Consider the following 22,277-nt stretch of genomic DNA (forward strand, 5'->3'; position numbering starts at 1 on the left):
TGCCCTATACATGTCAGCCTGGCTTTAAACCCTCCCTCTCCCCGGTGAGAAGGTGAAACCGGCCATGAGGTTGGAGCGCGCGCGGAAAGGCTCTCGTAAAACGCAACAGAGTTGCCCCAGCTGATCGGCTGTGGGTTCTTTTTTCTGCCTTCCAGTGCTAACACGCTCCATTTTATTACTGTTGGCAGGGAGGGGAAAAACAAAAAGGAAGAATACACATAAAATAGGCGATGGCGCTTCCAAAGAGAGGAGACTTGAATGTGGAGGAGAAAGCATTGCTTGAAGTCATTAGCAGCGGTGAGTGGTTTGCAACGCGCTACTGTCTCAGTTTGCATTCGCTGGTTTGCTTCCTTGTTCAGGCCCAGACGGCGAAGGTTTTGTTTCTCGCAATTGGAATGGTTGGAGGCAGCTATTTTTGGTGGCTGCAGCGAATCGTTATGCAAATCTCATGGTTAGGCCTGATGGTTTTTAAAGCGGGTTGTTTTCCGACAGTGAGTGTAAGATTTAACAAGGTGCAGCTTGTTCAAATACAAGATAAGGAAATCAGTGGAGAAGTTGCTAGTTCAGATAATGAAGTTGAGTAATGCTTGACCGCTACTCAGGTGCCATTAAATCTAGGCCTGCTCGTGTATGACCTGTAGTGGTCTTCCTGGTGTTATAGGACATTTAACTACTTATAGCAGGGGTCTTCAAACTTGGCCCTTTTATGACTTGTGGACTTCAACTCCTAGAATTCCTCAGCCAGCATGCCTGGCTGAAGAATTCTGGGAGTTGAAGTCCACAAGTCATAAAAGGGCCAAGTTTAAGACGCCTGGTTTATAAGAAGAGAGTCTATTCTTATTTTAATTTTCCCAACCTTTACTATTCCAGTCCTGCCAAAGATGATCTCGGTATTATATCCTTGTCTGAAACACAGATAAAAAAGTTCCAGATAGTCTTTCTTCCAGAATCTTCTGAATCTACAATTTGATCACCTTCTCAATAGCCTTCGCTAAAAAAGGGAAACTTTAGAGATAGAACAAAAATTGTGACACACGATCAGATCCAACATGCTTCTTAAAATGGGGTTGAAACACTGCCTGTTTAGAAAGTGGTGGGATTACCATTGCCTAGATCAGGGGTCAGCAACCTGCAACAGTGAAAGAGCCACTTGGAACCGGTTCCCTCACAAAAAGAAAAAATGGGAGCCGCAAAAAATGTGTGTGCATGCACGTACATGCGCGCATGTGCAGAACAGGGTTTGACTGAAGAGTGGAGCCAAGGCAAGATATGCACCTACCCTGCATATTTGAATTGATTGGTTGAACTTTTTTAGTCCCACTTTTTTTTTTGGACTGCACATGGCAGAGAACTGGGAGCCACAGGAGACGTCTGAAAGAGCCACATGCGGCTCAGGAGCCGCAGTTTGCAGACCTGTGGCCTAGATCCAATCTCATGTTGGTCTTCCAGAAAGCCTTGATCTACAAGGAGAAATATAGGTATAATACACAAAGTAACCACATCCACAGCTTCTTGGGCTGTCTCCAATTCCTGAAGACCAAAAGACTGAAACAGTTTTCAGAAAACTAAGCCAGATATGCCTTAGTTATCTCCATAAGACTTATGCAGTTTGAGGGGATCCGAGCAGGTGTATCCAGAAGATGCCTTAAATAGTCCTTACATATGTTCCACTGGCCATTTTTATTTAGGAGGGAGTGGGTTACTTTGAATAGGGCTGTTGACTTCCTATTTGCAGATATAAGAACAGAAAAAATTACAATTATCTTTACTGGGAAGAATCGCAGTTGTTAAAATTAATGTTCTGCCGAAGTTTCTCTTTTTGTTTCAAATGATACCTATATTGAAAAAGGATGCCAACCTTGATGAATGGCAGAAGGGTATTAATAAATTTATTTGGGCGGGGAAAAAACCAAGAGTTGAATTTAAGATTTTACAAGATGCTAGGGAAAGAGGGGGACTCAAGGCGCCAAATTTGAAACTGTATTATGATGCAGTGGTCTTGACATGGGTTAGCGATTGGCTTAATTTAATAAGAGAATACTTCACCTTGAGGGTTGGGATTTGGTATATGGATGGCATGCATATTTGCTTTATGATAAAAAGGTGGATAGGGCTTTTAAATCTCATATTCTTAGAAGTGACTTGTTACGTGTCTGGAAAAAGTATTATTATAAGTTAAATTATAAAATACCGATTTGGGGAATAACTGGACATGCGATAGAAGGTGTATCTATGGGAGTGAGTTTGGATATGTTTTCCTATAAGCAATTACTTAGATTGGAAGGGAATGATTGGCAACTTAAATCATTAGATGAGTTAAGACAAGAAAACATAAGTTACTCTTGGTTTCAATATACCCAATTGAAAGCTAGGTGGAAGTTGGATCAGAAGGTTGGCATCACAATTACAGATGAAAATTTAGTAAAACAAATTAGAGATTTAAATTGTGCACATATAAAGATATATAATGTTTTAATTGAATTGGATTCGGAAACGGAAAGCCAATAGAGGGAATAGCATAGCTTGTGCAAAAGCTTTTTTGTGTGTGTGCTAAAAAAGGTGCCGGAACGCCATTCTGAGCGTTCTATGAGAAAAAAAGCCCTGCTTTTATGTTTTAATCTTATGATTTTAAATATATATTTTTTCTATTGTAAGTTGGCCCAAACCTCGCATGTGGATTGCATACAAATATTATATAATCGGTAAATAAAGGTAGAACATATGTTAAATATACATCAAATGATAATATGCTTCCCTACAAAGTCAATTCTTGCTCAATGACAGACCAAGGAGTTAACTCAGAAAGGCAAGAGGAAAATCTAGAAGAGATCTGTGCAACTTGTAGAAGGGAAAGGCCCACACTGATAAATTAAAAATCTTTGTGGTCTGCAAAAGAATGCTGGTGGACTAATCAATGATTTGGTGACTAGAGGAGCATCTACAGTGTTGGAGCTCGTGGTCATGGTAAGCTATGGAGGCACTAGGCAACATGACTTTCAGGGCAGTGGTGGTGATTTTATTATTATTATTTTTTAAAAAGTCTGTGCTCTATCCAAGGGTGCTTGGTAGGCTGCATGTACAGGCCTGGTCTAGAATTTATTTTGGAGCATTCATCTATCTAGAGCAGGCATGTCAAACTCATTTTGTTTGAGGCAACTTCTTATAAAAGAAATGCCATTAATTTGTTTTAATAAAACAATTTAAGTCAATTTTTCACTTGATTTCAAATTAAATGAATTATATTGGTTGACAATGAGATATTTTTTTAGTACAATTGCCAAATGCAATAAACTGGTTTTAGGTATATGTTATTGGAAGGAAAAAGCAATCCCTGCTGCGTTACTGATCCCAGAGAAGCATTTGCATGTATGCAGGTATCCTTAGGGTGCCATAGTTATGGATGAGAAATATTGGTTGCAAAGTTAGCATTTCTGGATGTAATACAGATATTTTGGACTTATTTTTGTTTCTTTGCATGTTTGATATTTTTAAAAAGGCATATGCTACTGACCATGCTTATGCACATATGTAACATTTTTTCCTAGGATACATGACTACTGCTTGCCTAGAATGTGAAAAGTGAAAGATTGTGAATAAACAAAATTTTAATGTACAGATAATACCACCAGAAATTATTTTAGCCTTTTTAATAAATGTTCTTATTGATGTTAAGCTCACCATGGAAAACATCATATATTGTTATGTATATACTAGGTTAATTATTTAAAGACTGAAGTGCAACATAACTAGATTCTAAATAATCTATTTTTCAAAACACACAACAGTCCAAACAGTAAAAGTAAAGTCCAAATTAAGAATATTTCATTCTTAAGAATTGTTTAATTTAAAGTAGTTTAGTTGTAATAGAGGTTTATAGATTCAAAATAGTTTTCGAGTATTTAAAAAAGATACTATTTTTTCTAGCACCAGCTAAATTAGACATATTACATTGAGAAAAATGTTTCTCATTTCTTATTGATTTATTGATTTCATTGAAGAGATGTTAACATAGGAAATAGATTATTTTGTTATCTAGTTTTACCTTCCAAAAGACAGAAGCAGATGAAAAATGTGAGGTTCTTCTCTGTTGGCTTTTTTGAATTAGCTGTTTTAGATTCTAAAAGTTTAGTTCCTAAAGAAGTAACCTTGTAAATAATTTTAATGTCGTCTAGTGCAGGGTAGGCAAACCTGGCTCTTTTATGACTCAAGGACTTCAACTCCCAGAATTCCTGAGCCAGGATGGCTCAGCTTGGAAACACTCTCTTTCCCCTCAGCGTGGCTGGCTCAGGATTTCTGGGAGTTGAAGTCCATGAGTCATAAAAAAGAGCTAAGACTGCAATAGGCTTTCCAAAGCCAATAGAGGCAGCTTTTTTTTTTTTTGGCAAAAAAAAGGTGCCGGAACGCCGTTCTGAGCGTTCTATGAGGAAAAAAAGCCCTGACTATATGACAACCAGTTCATGCTCCCTTCAGTTCATTCACATGATGAGATTCAGACAATGTGCTTTGCTAACTGTATGCTCAAAATTGCATTAAGCTGAACAGGTGACTGCTTTGTAGAACACTTCAGTCTTTCTATTCAGGTTTGCTCCAGATACATTGGACTATATTTTCCTTAATGCTTCTAAGGTTTAGATTCATATTGTGAATCTTCTAAATTCATTAAAATGGTGTAGCTTCTATCAGCTTAGATTGATGCTTCAGCGATGACTGTATTATGCACTCAAATGGAAACATATCATTTGGAATATTGAAATCTACAGGTACCTGCCTTCAAAAATGGTTCAGAAACTTCAGCCAGAAGATTCCCTGACATTAGATAGCATGATTATATTATTCTATCTTCACACTGAAAAAAATAATCTGAGGCTCGTCTTTATTTATTTATTTATTTATTTTATTTTATTTGTATACCGCCCTTCTCCCGAAGGACTCAGGGCGGTGAACAGGGCAATAAATACTAAAATACCGAAATACAAAAATTACGAAGAGATTAAACCATATTGCCCAAATACAACAAATAAATTACATAAAAACAGTAATAAAACCCAAATCCATCTGACCAGGCCGGCTTGTTCAAACAAATAGGTCTTTAGATCACGTCGGAAGGAGCGAAGGTCGGGAGCCATCCGGAGCTCAACCGGTAAACGGTTCCACAGATCAGGCGCACCCACAGAGAACGCCCTCCCCCTGGGGGTCACCAGTCGGCACTCTCTGACCGGTGGCACCCTGAGGAGGCCCTCTCTGTGTTAGCGCACTGGGCAGAGGGAAGTTGATGCCGGCCGCAAGTGCTCCCTAAGGTACCCCAGACCCATGCCATGTAGGGCTTTAAAGGTCATTACCAGCACCTTGAATCTCACCCGGAAGGCAACTGGAAGCTAATGTAGCTCACGGAGCAGAGGTGTAACATGGGAGTATCAGGAGACCCCCAACACGACTCTCGCGCTGCATTCTGCACCAGTTGGAGCCTCCGAGTGGTCCTCAAGGGCAGCCCCATGTAGAGAGCGTTGCAGTAGTCTAACCAAGAGGTAACGAGCGCATGAGTGACTGTACTCAATATTCTAACCGAGAGGTCACGAGCACATGAGTGACTGTACGCAAGAATATTTCAATATTCTTGTCAGATATGGCAATGAAGTTGCTATAACAGAAGGCATTTTTAAGTAATGGTAAAAAATAGAATATGTTTCCAAGGGGGAAAAAAAACTTGTTGCCAGAATTAGAGTATTTTTAGCTCCAAGTGTCAGCCTAACTTTGGGAACTCATTTTAAATGTTTGACTTGATGTCTTTGCTTTCAATTACTTCAATAATCAACTACAGGTAGTTGTTGGCTTACGACCACAATAGAGCCCAAAATTTCTGTTGCTAGGTGAGACAGTTGTTAAGTGAATTTTGCCACATTTTACGACCTTTCTTGCCAGAATTTGTTAAGTGAATCACTGCAGTTGTTAAATTAGTAACATGGTTGCTAAGTGAATCTGGCTTCCGCATTGACTTTGCTTGCCAGAGACAAAAAAGTGATAACATGAACTTGGGACACTGCAACTCTCATAAAAATGAGTCAGTTGTGCCCAGCATCTGAATTTTGGAAATGCTGCAACAGTCGTAAGCGTTGAAAAGTCATTTTTTCAGTGCCATTGTAACTTCAGACTGTCATTAAATGAACTGTCGTAATTTGAGGACTACCTGTATTCAGCTATTCTGTTGATTTATTACCCTGTTCAATTGTTTTCCTTTGTGTAGCTCAGGGTAATAAAATTAACAGTAATACATAAAATTGAGAAGTGGCACTAATCCAGCTATTATTTTTATTTGTATAATAAATAGAATTAAGAAATATTAATGAAATGAAAAAATCCTTCCCACAAAATCTAGTAGTTTCTTTTTATCTTGATTTTTTAAAATAGTAATATGAATGGTAGAGTTTTTTAAATGCTATTTTTTTTAGATTATATGCTTATATTTTTCTGCTTATAGAAACAATGGAAAATTAAAATTATTATTCAAAATTAATGCATGAACTTCACTAGGGAATTCTTAGTAACCATTGTTAGATAATTGTTTTGCATTAATTACTTTCAGACATACAGGTTTTTTATACTTTATACTTCTACACATAGAGAAACCTAGCCCTTAATAAATTGTTTGCATACCAAATGCATCAAAAATTATATATATATTAGCAGACTGACCAAAGCAATAGTCAGTTGCTTTGTTTCTCAATAGCATCAGAATCTGCTATTTCTAATTAAATACTGAAGTTAATCCTGGTGAACAAGGAATATGCCAAATAGTGTTAAATGTGATTAAGATTGTATCCTTTAAGTCCAGAGGTAGCAGGCAAAAAATATGTATCTGCCCATCTTATGCTTTCACTATGTTCTGGTAACCTATTTTAATATAATTTGTAGTATTTCCCCTGAACCTAGAAAGTAGTCAGTGTTATCAGAATCGGACCATTTAACCCAAAACCATGTACGAATCATCCAAGCATCATTGTCCAATGAGAACATTTTGTTTGTGTGAAATCAGAAACATGAAGTAATGGTTATGATTTCCCAGTTACTCCTCAAAAGAAGTAAATAGGAGAAACAGGCTGACTGAAAATACAAAGCTCTTGATTGTAAAGTTTACTATCAATATTTGTTAGTCACAGAATATACTTTCCAAGTTTTGATTGCCTGAAGCATATCAAACCAGTTGGCTAAATTCCCCAAAGGTTGGCCCTTGGCCTAATTGTGTTCTTCCAACAGTAAAATGATGCAGGTGGTGGCCATCATTCTGGTTTCAGTATATGTTAAAAAGGAGGAGGAAAGATCTAAGACCAAAAACCTTGGAAAAAAATTTATCCAAAATAATTTTGTAGTTTATTATTTCTTAATAATAACATATTTGGATAATAAGGTACAGTAACTTTAATTTATAGTTTTAAAGATTTTTATTAAAGTTTAAAAGTGTAGAATAATGATTACCCCCTGTGGATAGGGCTCGCAACTTGGGAGTCCTCCTAGATTCACGACTCACCTTGGAGGATCATATAGTGGCCGTGACTAGGGGGGCTTTTGCCCAGGTTCGCCTGGTGCGCCAGTTGCGGCCCTATCTGGACCGGGAGGCCTTATGTACGGTCACTCATGCGCTCGTGACCTCTCGCCTAGACTACTGTAATGCTCTCTACATGGGGCTTCCCTTGAAGACTACTCGGAGGCTCCAACTGGTACAGAATGCGGCCGCGAGAGTTGTCTTGGCAGTTTCCCGGTACTCCCATGTTACACCTTTGCTCTGTGAGCTGCATTGGTTACCAGTTGTCTTCCGGGTAAGGTTCAAGGTTTTGGTTATGATCTTCAAGTCCCTACATGGCATGGGTCCGCGATACCTCGAGGACCACCTGCTGCCGGCGTCGACTCCCCTCCGCCCTGTGCGCGCCCACAGAGAGGGCCTCCTCAGGGTGCCTCCTGTCAAGGAATGTCGACTGGTGGCCCCCAGGGGGAGGGCCTTCTCTGTGGGTGCTCCGGCATTATGGAACCAACTGCCAGTTGAGCTCCGGACGGCATCAGACCTCCGATCCTTCCGTCGCGGGTTGAAGACCCATTTATTTGAACTAGCGGGTCTGGCCTGATGGGGGTACATGGGTTTTTATAGGCTTGTTTTATTATTCTTGTTTTAACTTGGGCATTGATTTAATTGTCTTTTAATTTTTGTATTGTCATTTATATTTATGCCCTGTGAACCGCCCTGAGTCCCTTTGGGAGAAGGGCGGTATAGAAATCTCAATAAATTAAATTAAATTAAATTAAAATATTGAATTAGAATTGGAAAAGACTCAAGATTCAGTCATGAACTGTGAATGTAAATATTTTATAAGATTTATGGATGTTTGGAAAAAATACAGTTTAAATACATTGAACTTTATAATGTAATACACATTTTTTTATGATTACTTCTCATAAACTTTTTTTACTTTTAGGAAACACCGAAGAAGCTTCAAGACTTCTTGGCAGCAAGACCGTCCGTGTGAATTGTTTAGATGAGGTAACATTTGACAAAATTATATTTTTTATCTGAATCTAATAGGTTTCTTAAGCCAAATAAAACCTAACAAGACATTTTGCCACAAATTTAAGATCCAGGAAGTAGCAATATCTGAAGTGCATTTAACCTTGAGTAAGAATCAAGTAACAGCGTTCCGTGCGCCTTTGGCTTCTAGTCATGCCGGCCACATGACCACGGAGACGTCCTCGGACAAGTGCTGGCTCTTCGGCTTTGAAACAGAGAGTCAGAAACTAGCCCCTAGAGTCGGAAACGACTAGCACGCATGTGCAGGGGAACCTTTACCTTTACCTTTAAGAATCATCGCTTTTAGATAAGTAGTGGCATTAAGCAATACAGATGATAGAAAAGCACTTAGGTGAGGTGGGCAGGGTAGAAATGTGATCAATAAAAAAAGAAATATGCTTTAGACCAGGGGTCCCCAACCTCTGGGCCATTGCTCACTACCAGTACATGACCTATTTGCAACTGGACCTTGTGAGTAGCTGACTGGTGCGTGTATATGTGTATGCACAGCCCCCTCATGTGTCATAGGTTCTTGTGACCCCATTCATGCGAGTGTCGCAGGCATCATAACCCCATTTATGTGAGCATCGTGGGTGTTCAGGGCCTCACTTGCACAAACATTTGGGGCCCACTTGCACAAGTGTCATGGGTGCTCGGGGCTTGCGCAAGTACTCAGGGCCTCGTGTGAGCGTTGCAAGTGCTTGCGGCCCAATTTGTGTGAGCATTGCAGGCACTTAGGGCCTTATTTGTATGAGCGTTGCAGGCATCAACAGCCCCATTTGGTGAGCATTATGGGTGCTTGTGGCCTCACTTGCATGAGTGTTCAGGGCCTTATTTGCACAAGCACTGTGGGTGCTTGCAGCCCCACTTGCAAGAGTGCTCAGGGCCATGCACATCATGGGTGCACTTGCCGCTCCCACAAAACAATCCCCTCTTCCCTCCCGTTCCAGGCCACCAACCCAAAAAGGTTGGGGAACTCTGCTTTAGACTCTAGAATTTATCATAGTTTAGTAGTGGAAAACTTGGAAGTTTATAAATATTTATATTGTTTTAGTTGCTTCTAATACAGTTATTATCCACCTATGGATTTTGAATATTTTATAATGGAGCAAGTCTTACCTTTTTGTTTTAACATTAGTTAAATTATTCTGTATTTGCCATTACTTTTTTTCCATTGTTTGCTGTTAAAAAGAAAAAGAAATATGAATTGCCTAAAGAGATATATTTTGTTGGAAATAATACCTTTCAAATGCAATCCTATTCATGTTTATTCAAAATATGTCTCTGGATTTGTAACCATAAAAAAGATTACAACATAACTTCCAAATGCATTCATTTTTTCAAAGATTTTCTATCTTTTGTTAATGTTAATCATATTCTGAAATCATTTTAAAGCTTCTATCTTTCCAAGCTATATCAAGTCCAAATAGCCCTTCAACTAGCTTTAATTACAAATCTGTATACTCAAATAAAGCTAAGAATATTTATTTTCAATTCATATTTTAGATGACTTGAAAATGAAATTATCACATTCCCCTATATTTAATGCTCCAGTGCTCCAGAGAATATGATTTAATCCATCCAGAGGCCATGTTCTACTAAAGGCAATTCATTCTAGTACACCACATCTGCCTTTTGATTCAAATGTTGATGTAATTTTAGGTACACATTTTCTTATCAGTATTTACTGGTTTGAAGTCTTTCCTGGGATGATCAGTCAACTTTGTCTAAAATCTTAACCCTATGTTTTATTTGTTTATCCATACTGCTGCTTCCAATTAGAAATCTCAAACAGATTTAAAGTAAAATTCAAAATAATGAGACAACATACTAAAGCAAATGGACATAAAACAGACACTAAGTGTTATATAAAATATCCACAATAAACAGAAAATTTCTAAAAGCAAATAAAAGTAGCAATCATAAATTAAAAAACTTTAACAACTTGGTTATATTAAGGCAATGGAGTTAAAATATTTCTGTTAAGCTATGTAACAATAGAAATATTACACTCTTATACTGTTCAGCTGCATTGTTACTGGGCCTTAGGGCTTCCCTGCATTTTCTATTTTCATCTTTAAGATTCTAACAATATTTTTTGTCAGTCCACCTAACATCAATATTATGAGTCTTGCTATGGTACTGTTAAGTAGAAAACAAATGGAACTTTCATTTATATATTTTTCCATTAGCATGGAATGACCCCTCTAATGCATGCAGCATATAAAGGTAAAACTGATATATGCAGGCTATTGATGCAACATGGAGCTGATGTAAACTGCAATAATCATGAATACGGATATACTGCCTTAATGTTTGCTGGACTTTCAGGTAAATAGTGCTTTCCTTTTTCTCTTAAATGCAGTTTCTTATTTAGGCAAAGAAAAAAAACCTGTTAGTTCTTTTCTCAGGGACTACAGAAGTGTTAGGAAGATTTCGCTTTCTACCAAATGTATAAAAGAGATAATATCCACTTTGATCTGATGGCATAAGAATCTCTTAATGATGTATATATTTTTAAAGTTATATTTTATTTTTATTTGAGTTGTACTGATAGAAAAAAGCAAATGGTAACAGAATTTGAGGAAATCAATGGGATGGGCATTTTAATTTGGTATAAGATTTTGTAGCTTGATTTAATATAATAATTGAGTGATGGATCATGTCCACAGAACTGCTTTCTCACCCATATATTAGAATTATTTGGTTCATGCTCTTTCTTTTTCTCCTAATTGGAGAACATGCAGAATCTTTGGCATCAGTTGATTGATCACAGTAATGGTGGACTGGAGGGTGAATAGCAGCCAATTAAAGTTCTAGAAAGCAAGAGTTCAAGATATCTTGTTGATAATTGTTTCATCTTTGCAAAGAGAAATGTTCTGTGACTCCAGATACTTTTAATTGAAGGCACAGTAAGGGAAAGAAAAAAAAATTGAACCTGTGTAATTGATTCTGTTAGAAAACCAATCATTTGATTTCTTTCTTGTTAGTAGAAGCATTAGTTTTAATATCTATCAGAGGGAAACATATTTCATTTATAGTTTCTGAAAACGTCTTTAAAAAGTCTAAATAAACTTTCTTCATTTTAGGCAACAAAGAAATAACCCGGATGGTGTTAGAGGCTGGAGCAGAGATTGATGTCGTCAATTCTGTGGGAAGAACTGCAGCTCAGATGGCTGCCTTTGTGGGTAAAGATCTAATTCTATTTATTTATTAGATTTATAATCCATTCTTCTGCTGTCTAAATATTTAAGATACCTTCTGCATTTTCTGTTAAAGAATGGAACTTGATTTGCATCATATGTTAAATCATGAAAAAATGTAAAATATTTTGGTAGGAAGAGAGCTCTCCCTTTTAGCTAACATACCCATACACTATTTTGCTTCTGAGTATGTGGTACTTCTATATAAAGTTGTGAAATATTTCTAGAAGTATTAAATCTTTGTCTAACTATACTTTTTAGGTTGGATTGATACAGCGCATTTGACTAAAGAATTACTGGCCTGAAAAATGGGAATGAGTTTAAAATTATATATCAAAAATGAATCTATTTTAGATCCAGAGTTTTCTGTACAGAAGAGTTGATTTGAAGCTATCAATTATTAGCAAATAAATTATTTTCACTCTTATGCAGTGAACTATGCTTCATCACCAAATGACCAGTTTTAACTGTGATTTCTTCCACTTCATAAAAGGAAATCATTGCTCTCTTTAGGTCAACATGATTGTGTAACAGTTATCAACAATTTCTTTCCGCGTGAAAAGCTAAACTACTACACAAAACCACAAGGACTGGATAAAGAACCCAAGCTTCCAATTAAGTTAGCTGGACCTCTACATAAAATCATTACAACTACTAATTTGCATCCTGTTAAGGTACAATATATTCTTATTTGGATATGTTTTCTTAACATGTTGCCAGCTAATTGGTCCTGCAAAAATGAAATGAATCCCATGACATACCTAATTTGTATCTTAAGGCTGATTTCATATATAAGAATTTTTATTACTGTATAGTGCAATCATCTTTGCAGTACCTTTAGAGTGTAATTTTCACCTAATGTCCACTTGAAACTCATGTTTTCTCTGCTATAGTGTCCCAGATTTTTGAATGTACAGACCAGTGTTTTTCAAATTTGGCAACTTTATGATGTGTGGAATTAATTCAGTGTTGGAGTTCAGCATTCAGTGGTACAATTGGAAACTTACTAGTAACTATTGCAGCCTGCAAAGTTGTATAAGTGCCAGTAAGCACATGGGATATAGTTTCCAAGTAGTCTGTAAGGACAGCCCCAAGTGTATTGAAATACTTAATATATATGATAATGGCAGGGGTTGCTGTAACTACGTCCATTTGCCCCAGGTATGGCCACAACTGTGCACCACCATATGTGAGCATGGCCATAGCCTCCATGTATCACTTAGTTGCACTAGCAAAATTATAGCTTGATGTTTATTGACTAAACATCAGTAAACAAAAACATTTCACTGGCAACAAAGGCAGAGAAAAACAGCAAGAAAGAGATGATTAAAAACAACATTTTATATTATTTTTATCTTTTATGTTTCAAAAGGCAGAACAATACTGAGGGTAACTCAGTATTGAGTAGTCTTTCATAATTAAGGGTTTAATCCTTTTATGTACATACTAATACACACCAGAGAGAGAGAGGGAGAGACAGACAGACAGAGCGCATGTGCTCTGTTAAACTGCACTTGTTAATGCTTATTATAAAGTCTTAATTCAAAAAAGAATTAACTTTATTTCCTTTTTTAAATTCAATTTATACAGCAGCCTTACACTCATAAATGTAAGATAAAGCAATCACACAACAAATAAATCAATTAAAAGTTATAGATAACAGTCACTTGAAAAACAGTAAATTATGAACAGTCATTTTATGGGTTCCACATCACTCTTGATCACAAGACCATTAAAACTGGGATCAGCCTAATATTGGGGGAATGCTCTTTCACAGGTCACATTCAGCAGCAAAACAAGCTCTTCTCTTGGTGACACTTTGTAGTGGATGGACTGCAACAAGTCTCTTCTGCCAGACCCAATGGTATCGGTACATGGCACTGGGGGGAGGGGTCCCTCAAATAAGCCAACTGAGGGATTTTAGAGGTTATCACCAGCTTTAAAGGTTATCACATGCAATTTGAATTGGCCTAGAAGCAAATTGGTAACCAGTGCATCTCATTGAACAAAGATAACATATATAAGTGTAGATTCATACACAACTGCCCCACGCTACTGCATTTTACACCAATATAAGTTCCAAATAATCTTTTAGGGTGACCCCATATTAAATGCATAATTTATATGAAAGATGACTAGAGCATGAGTGACCTGTGTGTAGAACCTCCTCTTTCAGGAATGGTACACAAAGCAGTGCAAAGGCCTTCCTAACTTGACTTTGAGCCATTAGTGTAGAAGCATATCCAATTGTGCACTGGCTATGTTTTAGGAAGTACAACTTACTGGATATATAAACGTTTTCTATAGGTTGTGTTGCTGGTGAAAGAAAATCCTCTTTTGGCAGAAGTTGAAGCAATGCAGAAATGTTACAAAGTATTAGATCTTATCTGTGAGAAGTGCATGAAACAGAGAGAGATGAATGAAGTCCTTGCAATTAAAATGCACTACATTAGCTGCGTTTTCAAAAAATGTATCCTTTTCCTTGAACAAGATGACAAATTGGATGGATTAATCAAAAGGTATGTTACTTTTTCAGTAGATGGCTCTTTTCCATACAATATATTATCTCTCCACAATTACAGATTCTTGCACTTTTTGTACTCTTAAGTATGAAACTGGGGCTTCCCATTACATTATTGGGTTGTATGCATGATTTGAGAGGTAGAGTAACTGGCTTACTTTTCAGTTTTGTATAGGTTAGCTAAAGTTAGTAATACATACTACATTCTTTAGAAATTAGAATCCAATGCTGTTGTTTGAGGTGAATGAATATACTGCACTCACAAAACTCCTATATTAAGTATTTGCATTGTAGTTTTTCTTAATGGTCTGATCTTATGCTACACATACATTTGCATCATGAGTAGGAAGAAAAAATGTGGCCAACTTATGTAACTTCAGCTATATTTACCTTTAATTTCAGCCTATTAAAAGGCAGAGAGAGAGATGGATTTCCAGTTTATCAAGAGAAGATCATCAGGGAATCTATTCGGAAATTTCCTTACTGTGAAACTACCTTGCTTCAGCAGCTTGTGAGAAACATTGCTCCTGTTGAAATTGTGAGTGTATCTTGATGAACAGTATGTCTGTTGTTTTGTACTGACTGAACATTTAGAATCTACAATATAGTTTTAAGTATGTATTATTTACATCTGTTCACTGTAACCAAATTCTAATTAATGTAAGGAAAGGGGAGAGGAGACAAATTTGGTTCTTCGGGTGATTATCTCAAAGTGTTCTCTACCTACTTCATGTTGTTTTCCAAAATTGTCTTTTGCCTTAGTTCAGCTCTTGCTAACCTTTTGAGTTTCTAAGACTTGCATAGCAGCCATGAAAACCAAAGGTACCAGATATTACGGATTCTTTTAGTGTCATCTTACTAAATATTTGGAGGCAAAACAACTAGCACTTAGCACAAACATGAATCAATCTGGCTCTGGCTGCAGGGGGAAAAAGCAATCAAAGCAGATGCTTCAGTGCATCTGTTAAAAGTTATCTAATCCAGCTAGATAACTGACCTGAACACAATCGGGGAACAAGGATACATAAGCTTCCAATCTTATGCTGCTTTGTCCTTGTCTTTCTTTTCTAACTAGTACAGGGAAGAAATATGGAATCATGTTTTACGAATCCTTAAAGGTCTAATAGAAGACATTCAGCAGTGACATAATCCAGGAATTAGCATGGGTACCAAACCTTCAGTCCTTCCAACAGATTGTTTCCTCATTTAGACATCTTTAGGATAAAACATAATGTTCCAATTCATGTCGATATTCACTGCCAAAAACGTAAAACTGGATGCTTTTGGGACTGACTGGCTGATAGGTCTTCTTTATAGCTTTTTCCTTAAGATAATTTCCAAATAACATAGAAGTCCTCACAAACAGAGATCATAGTTATTCTGGTGATACCCGATTGCCCTTGGTTTCCAATTCATCTAGATCAGGCATGTCAAACTCACGAGGTCACGTGACGTCGTGCGACGTATCGGAACTTTTTCCCATTGCCGAAAATGGGATGGGCATGGTTTCTCTGTGATGCTCCGGCCTGCGGGCCGGCAGTTTGACACCCCTGATCTAGATTAAGCAGTGTGGAATTGGCAAACAATGCAGAGGAAATAGTGTTGATTTAGGGACAAGTTATATGATCTCAGCCAAACCTACTTTAACAGTAGAATGCAAGTTATTCACCAGTGGGTCTACTTTCTTGAACAACCTTTTCTTAGAACACTTCCATTAATAGATTTATAACAGTGCTTGAAAGGGGTTTTGGCTTGATGTGCCAACAAGAATCAAAATTTGTCAGGCAAGTTCTTCATTTTCCTGCCTTTTGTTTTGGCAAGTTAGATTAAAGGCCTGAGAATCAATGTGTACCATTAAGTGACATATATCCATTTTAAATAGTATTTGGAAATCTACAGGGAAATGTAGATTCTTCTCCATTCTCTTTTAAAATATTTTCTCATGAGTAAAAATACTCGATTGTGTCGATTCCTTAAATGGAAACTCTAGTCCTTTCAGTGAGAACAGTATTTAGAAATTTTGTCTGAAATCATTTCATTCTTTTCAGGATGCCTGGTATTAAGGTAGATGCATGTCAGGTACTTTTTAAAACAAACAAACAAAAAACAACCAGAGCATAGAGGATTTTTTTCCCCCTTTGGTCTTGGACTTAGAATTCTTGTTAAGAAAAACTGCTCTTTCATCTCCCTTTGCCTCTCCAGGGTTCTGATCCTACAGCATTTTCTGTACTTACACAAGCTATTACTGGCCATATAGGCTTTATAGATGCTGAATTTTGTACAACATGTGGGGAAAAGGGAGCGGACAAAAGATGTTCCACGTGCAAAATGGTAAGAGTATGCAGATAAAGTAATAAACAAAACTATCCTCATCACATACTATTTATTTATTTATTTATTTATTTATTATTTATTTATTTATTTGATTTATATACCGCCCTTCTGCCGAAGGACTCAGGGCGGTGTACAGGGCAATAAAAATAAGAATACAGGATACAAGATTTAAAGTTAAATGATTGTGCACAATGTAGTAGATTAGTTGAAATAATGTTAAAACCCAAACAAATTTTTATTTATTTTATTTTAATTCCATTTATATCCCGCCCTTCTCCGAGGACTCAGGGCGGCTTACAAGCTTAGCGGTAGCCTTCATTCTATGTATATGCCTGCTTATTAGGGCTTTCACACACACCCCCAAGCGGCATTATTACAAAGTCAGCTTAATTGCCCCCAACAATCTGGGTCCTCATTTTACCTACCTCGGAAGGATGGAAGGCTGTCAACCTTGAGCCTGGTGGGATGCGAACCTGCACTAATTGCAGGCAGCTGGTGTTACTTAAGGAGGCATTAGCCCACTGCTCCACCAAATCACAAAGGCACAGCATGCATCACATGTGGAAAAGAGATCACTGCTCCATACTTTGTAATCCTTATAAACAATTCGTATTTCTGCCATATCCATACTGCCTTTTCCTCACACTTTTTATTTCTCTTCAAGATTTTCACAACTGTGTATTACTTAGTCTTCCTCGTGAGCCGTTCACTTTCCTTCACGTATGTTTTATAATTTAGTCATCATTCAATCTGTCAGCAGTCTTAACAACTTCATACTGGTCACTCATTAAGTCATTCTTGCCTTCCTTCAATTATCACACACACTTTATAATCTTCCACATTGCATTCAACTTTCATTTTTCTTGACATACCCAATTTCCACTTCCATGTATCAATGGCCAGAAGCCCATTCTCACAAATAGTTTTTTTGCTTCTTTCAGCTAAGGTTTTTTTATACATTATCTTTCTTCTATCACTTGTATGTTCTTTCTTTTCATTTTCCCATCCTTTGTATTTATCAAATAAAATTACCAACAACTGAGTGACAACCCATAACATTTAATGGTATTGTATCTCAATCTTCAAAACTATTTTTACCTTTTAAAATGAAAACAAGAAAATAACTTCTCAATATTGAAATTCTAACTGTGGGAGCAAACAGAATGTAACTGGTTGCTCATTTATTTGAAAATTCTCAGTTGTATTTTTTTAATTGTAAACGGATGTCTCTGATCCTTAGGTAATTCAAATTGTTTTAAAAATCAAAATGGTGATATACTTTTGTTGATTTTCAGGTTATTTACTGTGATCAGACTTGCCAGAAAATGCACTGGTTTACGCATAAGAAATCGTGCAGCATGCTAAAGAAGATTTATGAGAAACAGATGGAAGACGCAGCCAAAGAAAATAAAGGTTGAGATGCTTTATTATTTCAAGAGCATTTAAGAATATGTCCTTTATGGTGGGAAGTATCTTCAAAACAAACTAATAACTAAAACAGATGCTGGTTGTATTCCAAAATAACAGGATATGACAATCTTTACACTAGTGTACTACTATATTTTTATTTTTGTCAGAATTCATCCCCTTCCCTGTCATAAGCTTCTTCAAAGAGATTATATTGAGACAACATTTTATGCTGGGATTATGTGATAGGAGTTTTTTGATGATTTTTTTTCAGACAGACCTTTTGCAACCTTGAGCTAATAATCTTTCTCAATCTTAAAATCTATTTCTTGGCAGTTAATTTTCACCTGAAAATTTTATCTTTGTCAAGTGTTAATATTGGTTGGTACAAGTAGTCTGCAAGTTACAACCAATTTATTTAGTGACCATACAGTTTCAACATCACTGGAAAAATGAATTTATAACCAATGTACAATTATTTATGACCTTCAGTGTTCCTTGGTCACATGATTACCATTAGAGTTAGTATAAATTTGATTTAATTTGATTTGATTTATTGAGATTTTTATACCGCCCTTCTCCCAAAGGGACTCAGGGCGGTTCACAGGGCATAAATATGAACACCAATACAAACATTAAAAAAATAATTAAATTAATGCCCAAGTTAAAACCAGAATAATAAAACAAACCAATAAAAAACCCAAGTACCCCCATCAGGCCAGACCCGCTAGTTCAAATAAATGGGTCTTCAACCCGCGACGGAAGGATCGGAGGTCTGATGCCATCCGGAGCTCGACCGGCAGTTGGTTCCATAACGTCCTTGACTTGTGATGGTTCAAAATTATAGCAGACCAAAATATTCTTATGACCTGATTATGAATTCCAACCCCTCCTCTCCATGTTCACATGATTACATTTTGGCTGTATGGAAATCAACCTGCATTTATGGCTATTTCTAGCATCCTGCAGTCATATGACTGGGATTTATGATGTTTTTGCTGAAGGGAATACAAGAAGAGAGTAAGCAGGCACACAGTGGGGAATTGGCATTGCAAGAGTGCATGGTGAACAGACAGAGTATTCTTCATTGTGTTCCTCTTTACTCTCTTGTAAGTCCTCTCCAATCTCTCCTGCAGTGTGGGGTACATCAGGTACAGGAGACATTGCCGATGGAAATTTGTTTTCTTCTTTTCTCTCCCTCTCGCAGAGCAGAAAACTCACTAGGGAGATGATACAAAAGTAAGGCAATGCCTTCCAGCCAGGGATCCATCTTCTGGGCCGGCCGGCCAGGCTTCCTTGCAGCTCAGTGCCCTTTGGGGGATTGATGGCCATCCAACAACATCTCCCGCACTTTGCCAAATCAGGCAGAGAGATAGCTCCATGGCTGCTCACCAAATCCTGACCTCTTCGCAGTCCCCTTCTTTTGATCAATTTTTTCTTCACAACAAAGCAGCTGCCACCACAAAGCACCATCTTTTTCTCAAGACCAGTTAATTTTTCCCCACAGATCCCTGCCCCATTAAACAGAAAAAAATCAGCTGGAGTCCCAGGTTGATGTGATCCAAGCCAGCAAGTCAAGCTGCCCATGGACACCTTTTTTTTGCAAGCACTCCAGGGCAGAGACTCCAGCAATGCACAACTCAGAATGTCAAATGGAGCCAAGAAGGCTCCCCTTTGAGTTGCTTCAGATTGAAGGACAGTTGGGAGTAGAAATACAAGAGATGTCAGGGATCTTTCCATGGCAGACACACAGTCATACCTGTGGTAAAACAAACATCTTGGACAGGAACAGAGGATAAGGAAACTGTTTCAGCATTCCACACAAGCACCTCAGGCAAGAGGAACCTTGTTGACACCGTCCTTTACCACTTCTTCCTTCCAGTACCCATATTGGACTAGTTATGCCCACCCCATAACAGGAAGACCTTTTTTTCCTCTTGTGGATCCTCTTCTATCCAAATGTCTGGAAGTTGAGTCATGGCAACTGTTCGTTGGAATTTTTTTGTTGCTAATCCAAGTAACTTCTTCAGTCTCACCAAGTTAGTCTATTCACATTAGGTAAAAAAATATCCTGGAGGACATACATGGTTTTTCCCTAACCAACCTGCTCAGACTGAACAACCTATTCTTTTGTGCAGACATGATACTTCTACTGTTAAAAATATTAACTCATATGGCATCACATTTTAGTTAAATTTGTCCTTTTAATTTACTTTCAAATTGACAAAAATATTACAAGTAGCTTTCTTTATTAGTTGTAATTCAGGCAGGGGGGTGTCAGTTTTCTGTATTACTTACCAAAATGTACATGGTTGTATATTTCACTTGACACATGCTTGTTTTCACTCTAGAAGCAGCACAAACTTCAGAATCTATTTTAACAAGTGAAGAACAGTGCTCTGAACCTGAAACTCATAAAGATATGGAAATAAAAAGTACTGGAGACCAAAGTGAAATGATTCCCAACATAAAAATGATTGTGTCATCTCCAGCAGTTTGTAACTGTCTTGAAGAGGAAACTACTTCAAAAAACATTGTTAGTAAAAAAGTTCAAGAATCTGAAGAATAAACAGTACTTTTGAAAGAATGTCATCTGGACTACAGTCTATAGACTGGATTTCATAACGTGATAAGTGCTCAATGACATTGGATTTTAGCTTATATCAGTTTTTCGATCAAATAATTGTGATAAAGAGTTTAAACAGATGGTTGAAATCAGAATAACATAAACCCATCTGTTTTTGGTCTTATACCTTAGGTATGTTTTAAAAACCAGTTTAGTATAAAAAAAAGCTTTTTATTTAATTCAAATATCAAGTTACTACTATAATGATATCTGAAATATAAACATAGTCCTTGACTTAGGACTGGTTGCTTAGCGACTGAAGTTATGATGGACCCTCCTCCAAAGCTACTTAAATATCTATTTCAAAGTTACACCTGTTGCAGCACTTCTGTGGTCATTTGTTCTTATGACCAACTGCAGCAATATCCCTGCCTATTTCCCACATGCCTTGGACCTGCTTCCAACCCACAGGGCCCTACAACCTCCTCCTCACCTTTAAAAGATCTCTGGTTAAGAAAGGAGGATAGGTCTCTATGTTCCTGGACTTCATGGCCAGTTATCGCTGCAATCCCATCACTGGCCACTATTGAATTGTGGCCACTCAGAAAATGGCATCCTCTTCCAGGATTTCACAGCCCAGGAACGAGGACACCTGTTGTTCTCTAATCCTAGTTCCAGTTTGAAAAGTAAATGCACAATGAGTGAAGCAATATGAGGGTGTAGGTTCTACTGGGATAGAAACAAGCCCAAGGCTTGTTAAGGATTTTGGATTTTTTAGGGGTTTTTTTGTATTTTAACTTTGTCTTAAACAAAACAAAATATATACAAAAATGACCTCTGACCATAATGGACAGTCTCTATTATGGTCATCAGTCGAAGATTACTTGTACATTAAAATTCCTAGTTTTCATCTAGTATGCTACTTGCCTGTTTCTGTTAAACAATATTGCTAATCTATATTGATTTGACTTTAATTACAAATTTTCAGTTATAGAACCTTTTTCAAACCAAATTAACCATAATGTTTGCTGAAAAATTGACTAACAGCATGGCTATATATAAATATTAGGGATGCTTTAGTAATCAAATTAATCTTTGAATAATATGTTAATCACTCATAATCTGGAGTAGAGAGGTCTGTAACACCTTGAAGCCAGATTTATTGGGGGACGGAGGAAAGATAGGCTAAAACAGCTGAATTCCACAAATTTTCTTGAACTATACCTGACTTTCATTATATCCCAGACACTCAGATTATACTTTAGTAAATGTAGAAGCACAGACTGGTATTAACAGTATTCAGAAATAGCAATGTCAATTTCTCTCTTTGAGATTGGAATGGAAGTACAAATTATACAGGACAGCTTTTTATTTAGAAATAACCAAATTTAAATATAGTAGAAGCTATCTACATTTATCTGTTGGCTGCAGTGCTTATGTTTTCAAAGAGATACAGGCTTTGTGGGGGGAAGAATTACTCATTTACTACAACTGTGACTAATAAATTCATATATAAGCATATAAATAAGTATTTTTACCTGTGCAATAAATTATAGGTAATTCTCATTCAGCGACCATTCATTCAGTGACTGCTCAAAGTTACAATGATACTGAACAAATGATATTTGCAGCCATTGCAGTGCCCTCATAGAAACATTGGCAGCCTGTTCACATTTAGGACCACTTCAGCTTCCA

General features: G+C 37.1%; 1 protein-coding gene across 3 annotated transcripts; it reads left to right on the top strand.

Moving 5' to 3' along the window:
* The first annotated feature begins 69 nt into the window (after nt 1-69).
* Nucleotides 70-21,499, top strand: ANKMY2 (ankyrin repeat and MYND domain containing 2). 3 transcript variants are annotated; one of them, XM_083377959.1, is made up of 10 exons: nt 70-297; nt 8,463-8,527; nt 10,744-10,882; nt 11,641-11,739; nt 12,268-12,428; nt 14,062-14,273; nt 14,678-14,813; nt 16,478-16,606; nt 17,905-18,022; nt 20,368-21,499. In XM_083377959.1, the coding sequence occupies exons 1-10, from the start codon at nt 231-233 to the stop codon at nt 20,583-20,585; spliced, it is 1,344 nt and encodes a 447-aa protein (XP_083234085.1). In that variant the 5' UTR covers nt 70-230; the 3' UTR covers nt 20,586-21,499. The 3 variants fall into 3 exon arrangements, with proteins under 3 accessions (XP_083234085.1, XP_083234087.1, XP_083234086.1); XM_083377961.1 differs by having other exon boundaries at nt 19,224-20,578; XM_083377960.1 differs by having other exon boundaries at nt 19,229-20,578.
* The last annotated feature ends 778 nt before the right edge of the window (nt 21,500-22,277 follow it).

Source organism: Vipera ursinii (genome assembly GCF_947247035.1).
Source record: "Vipera ursinii genome assembly, chromosome: Z".
Classification (NCBI taxonomy): domain Eukaryota; kingdom Metazoa; phylum Chordata; class Lepidosauria; order Squamata; family Viperidae; genus Vipera; species Vipera ursinii.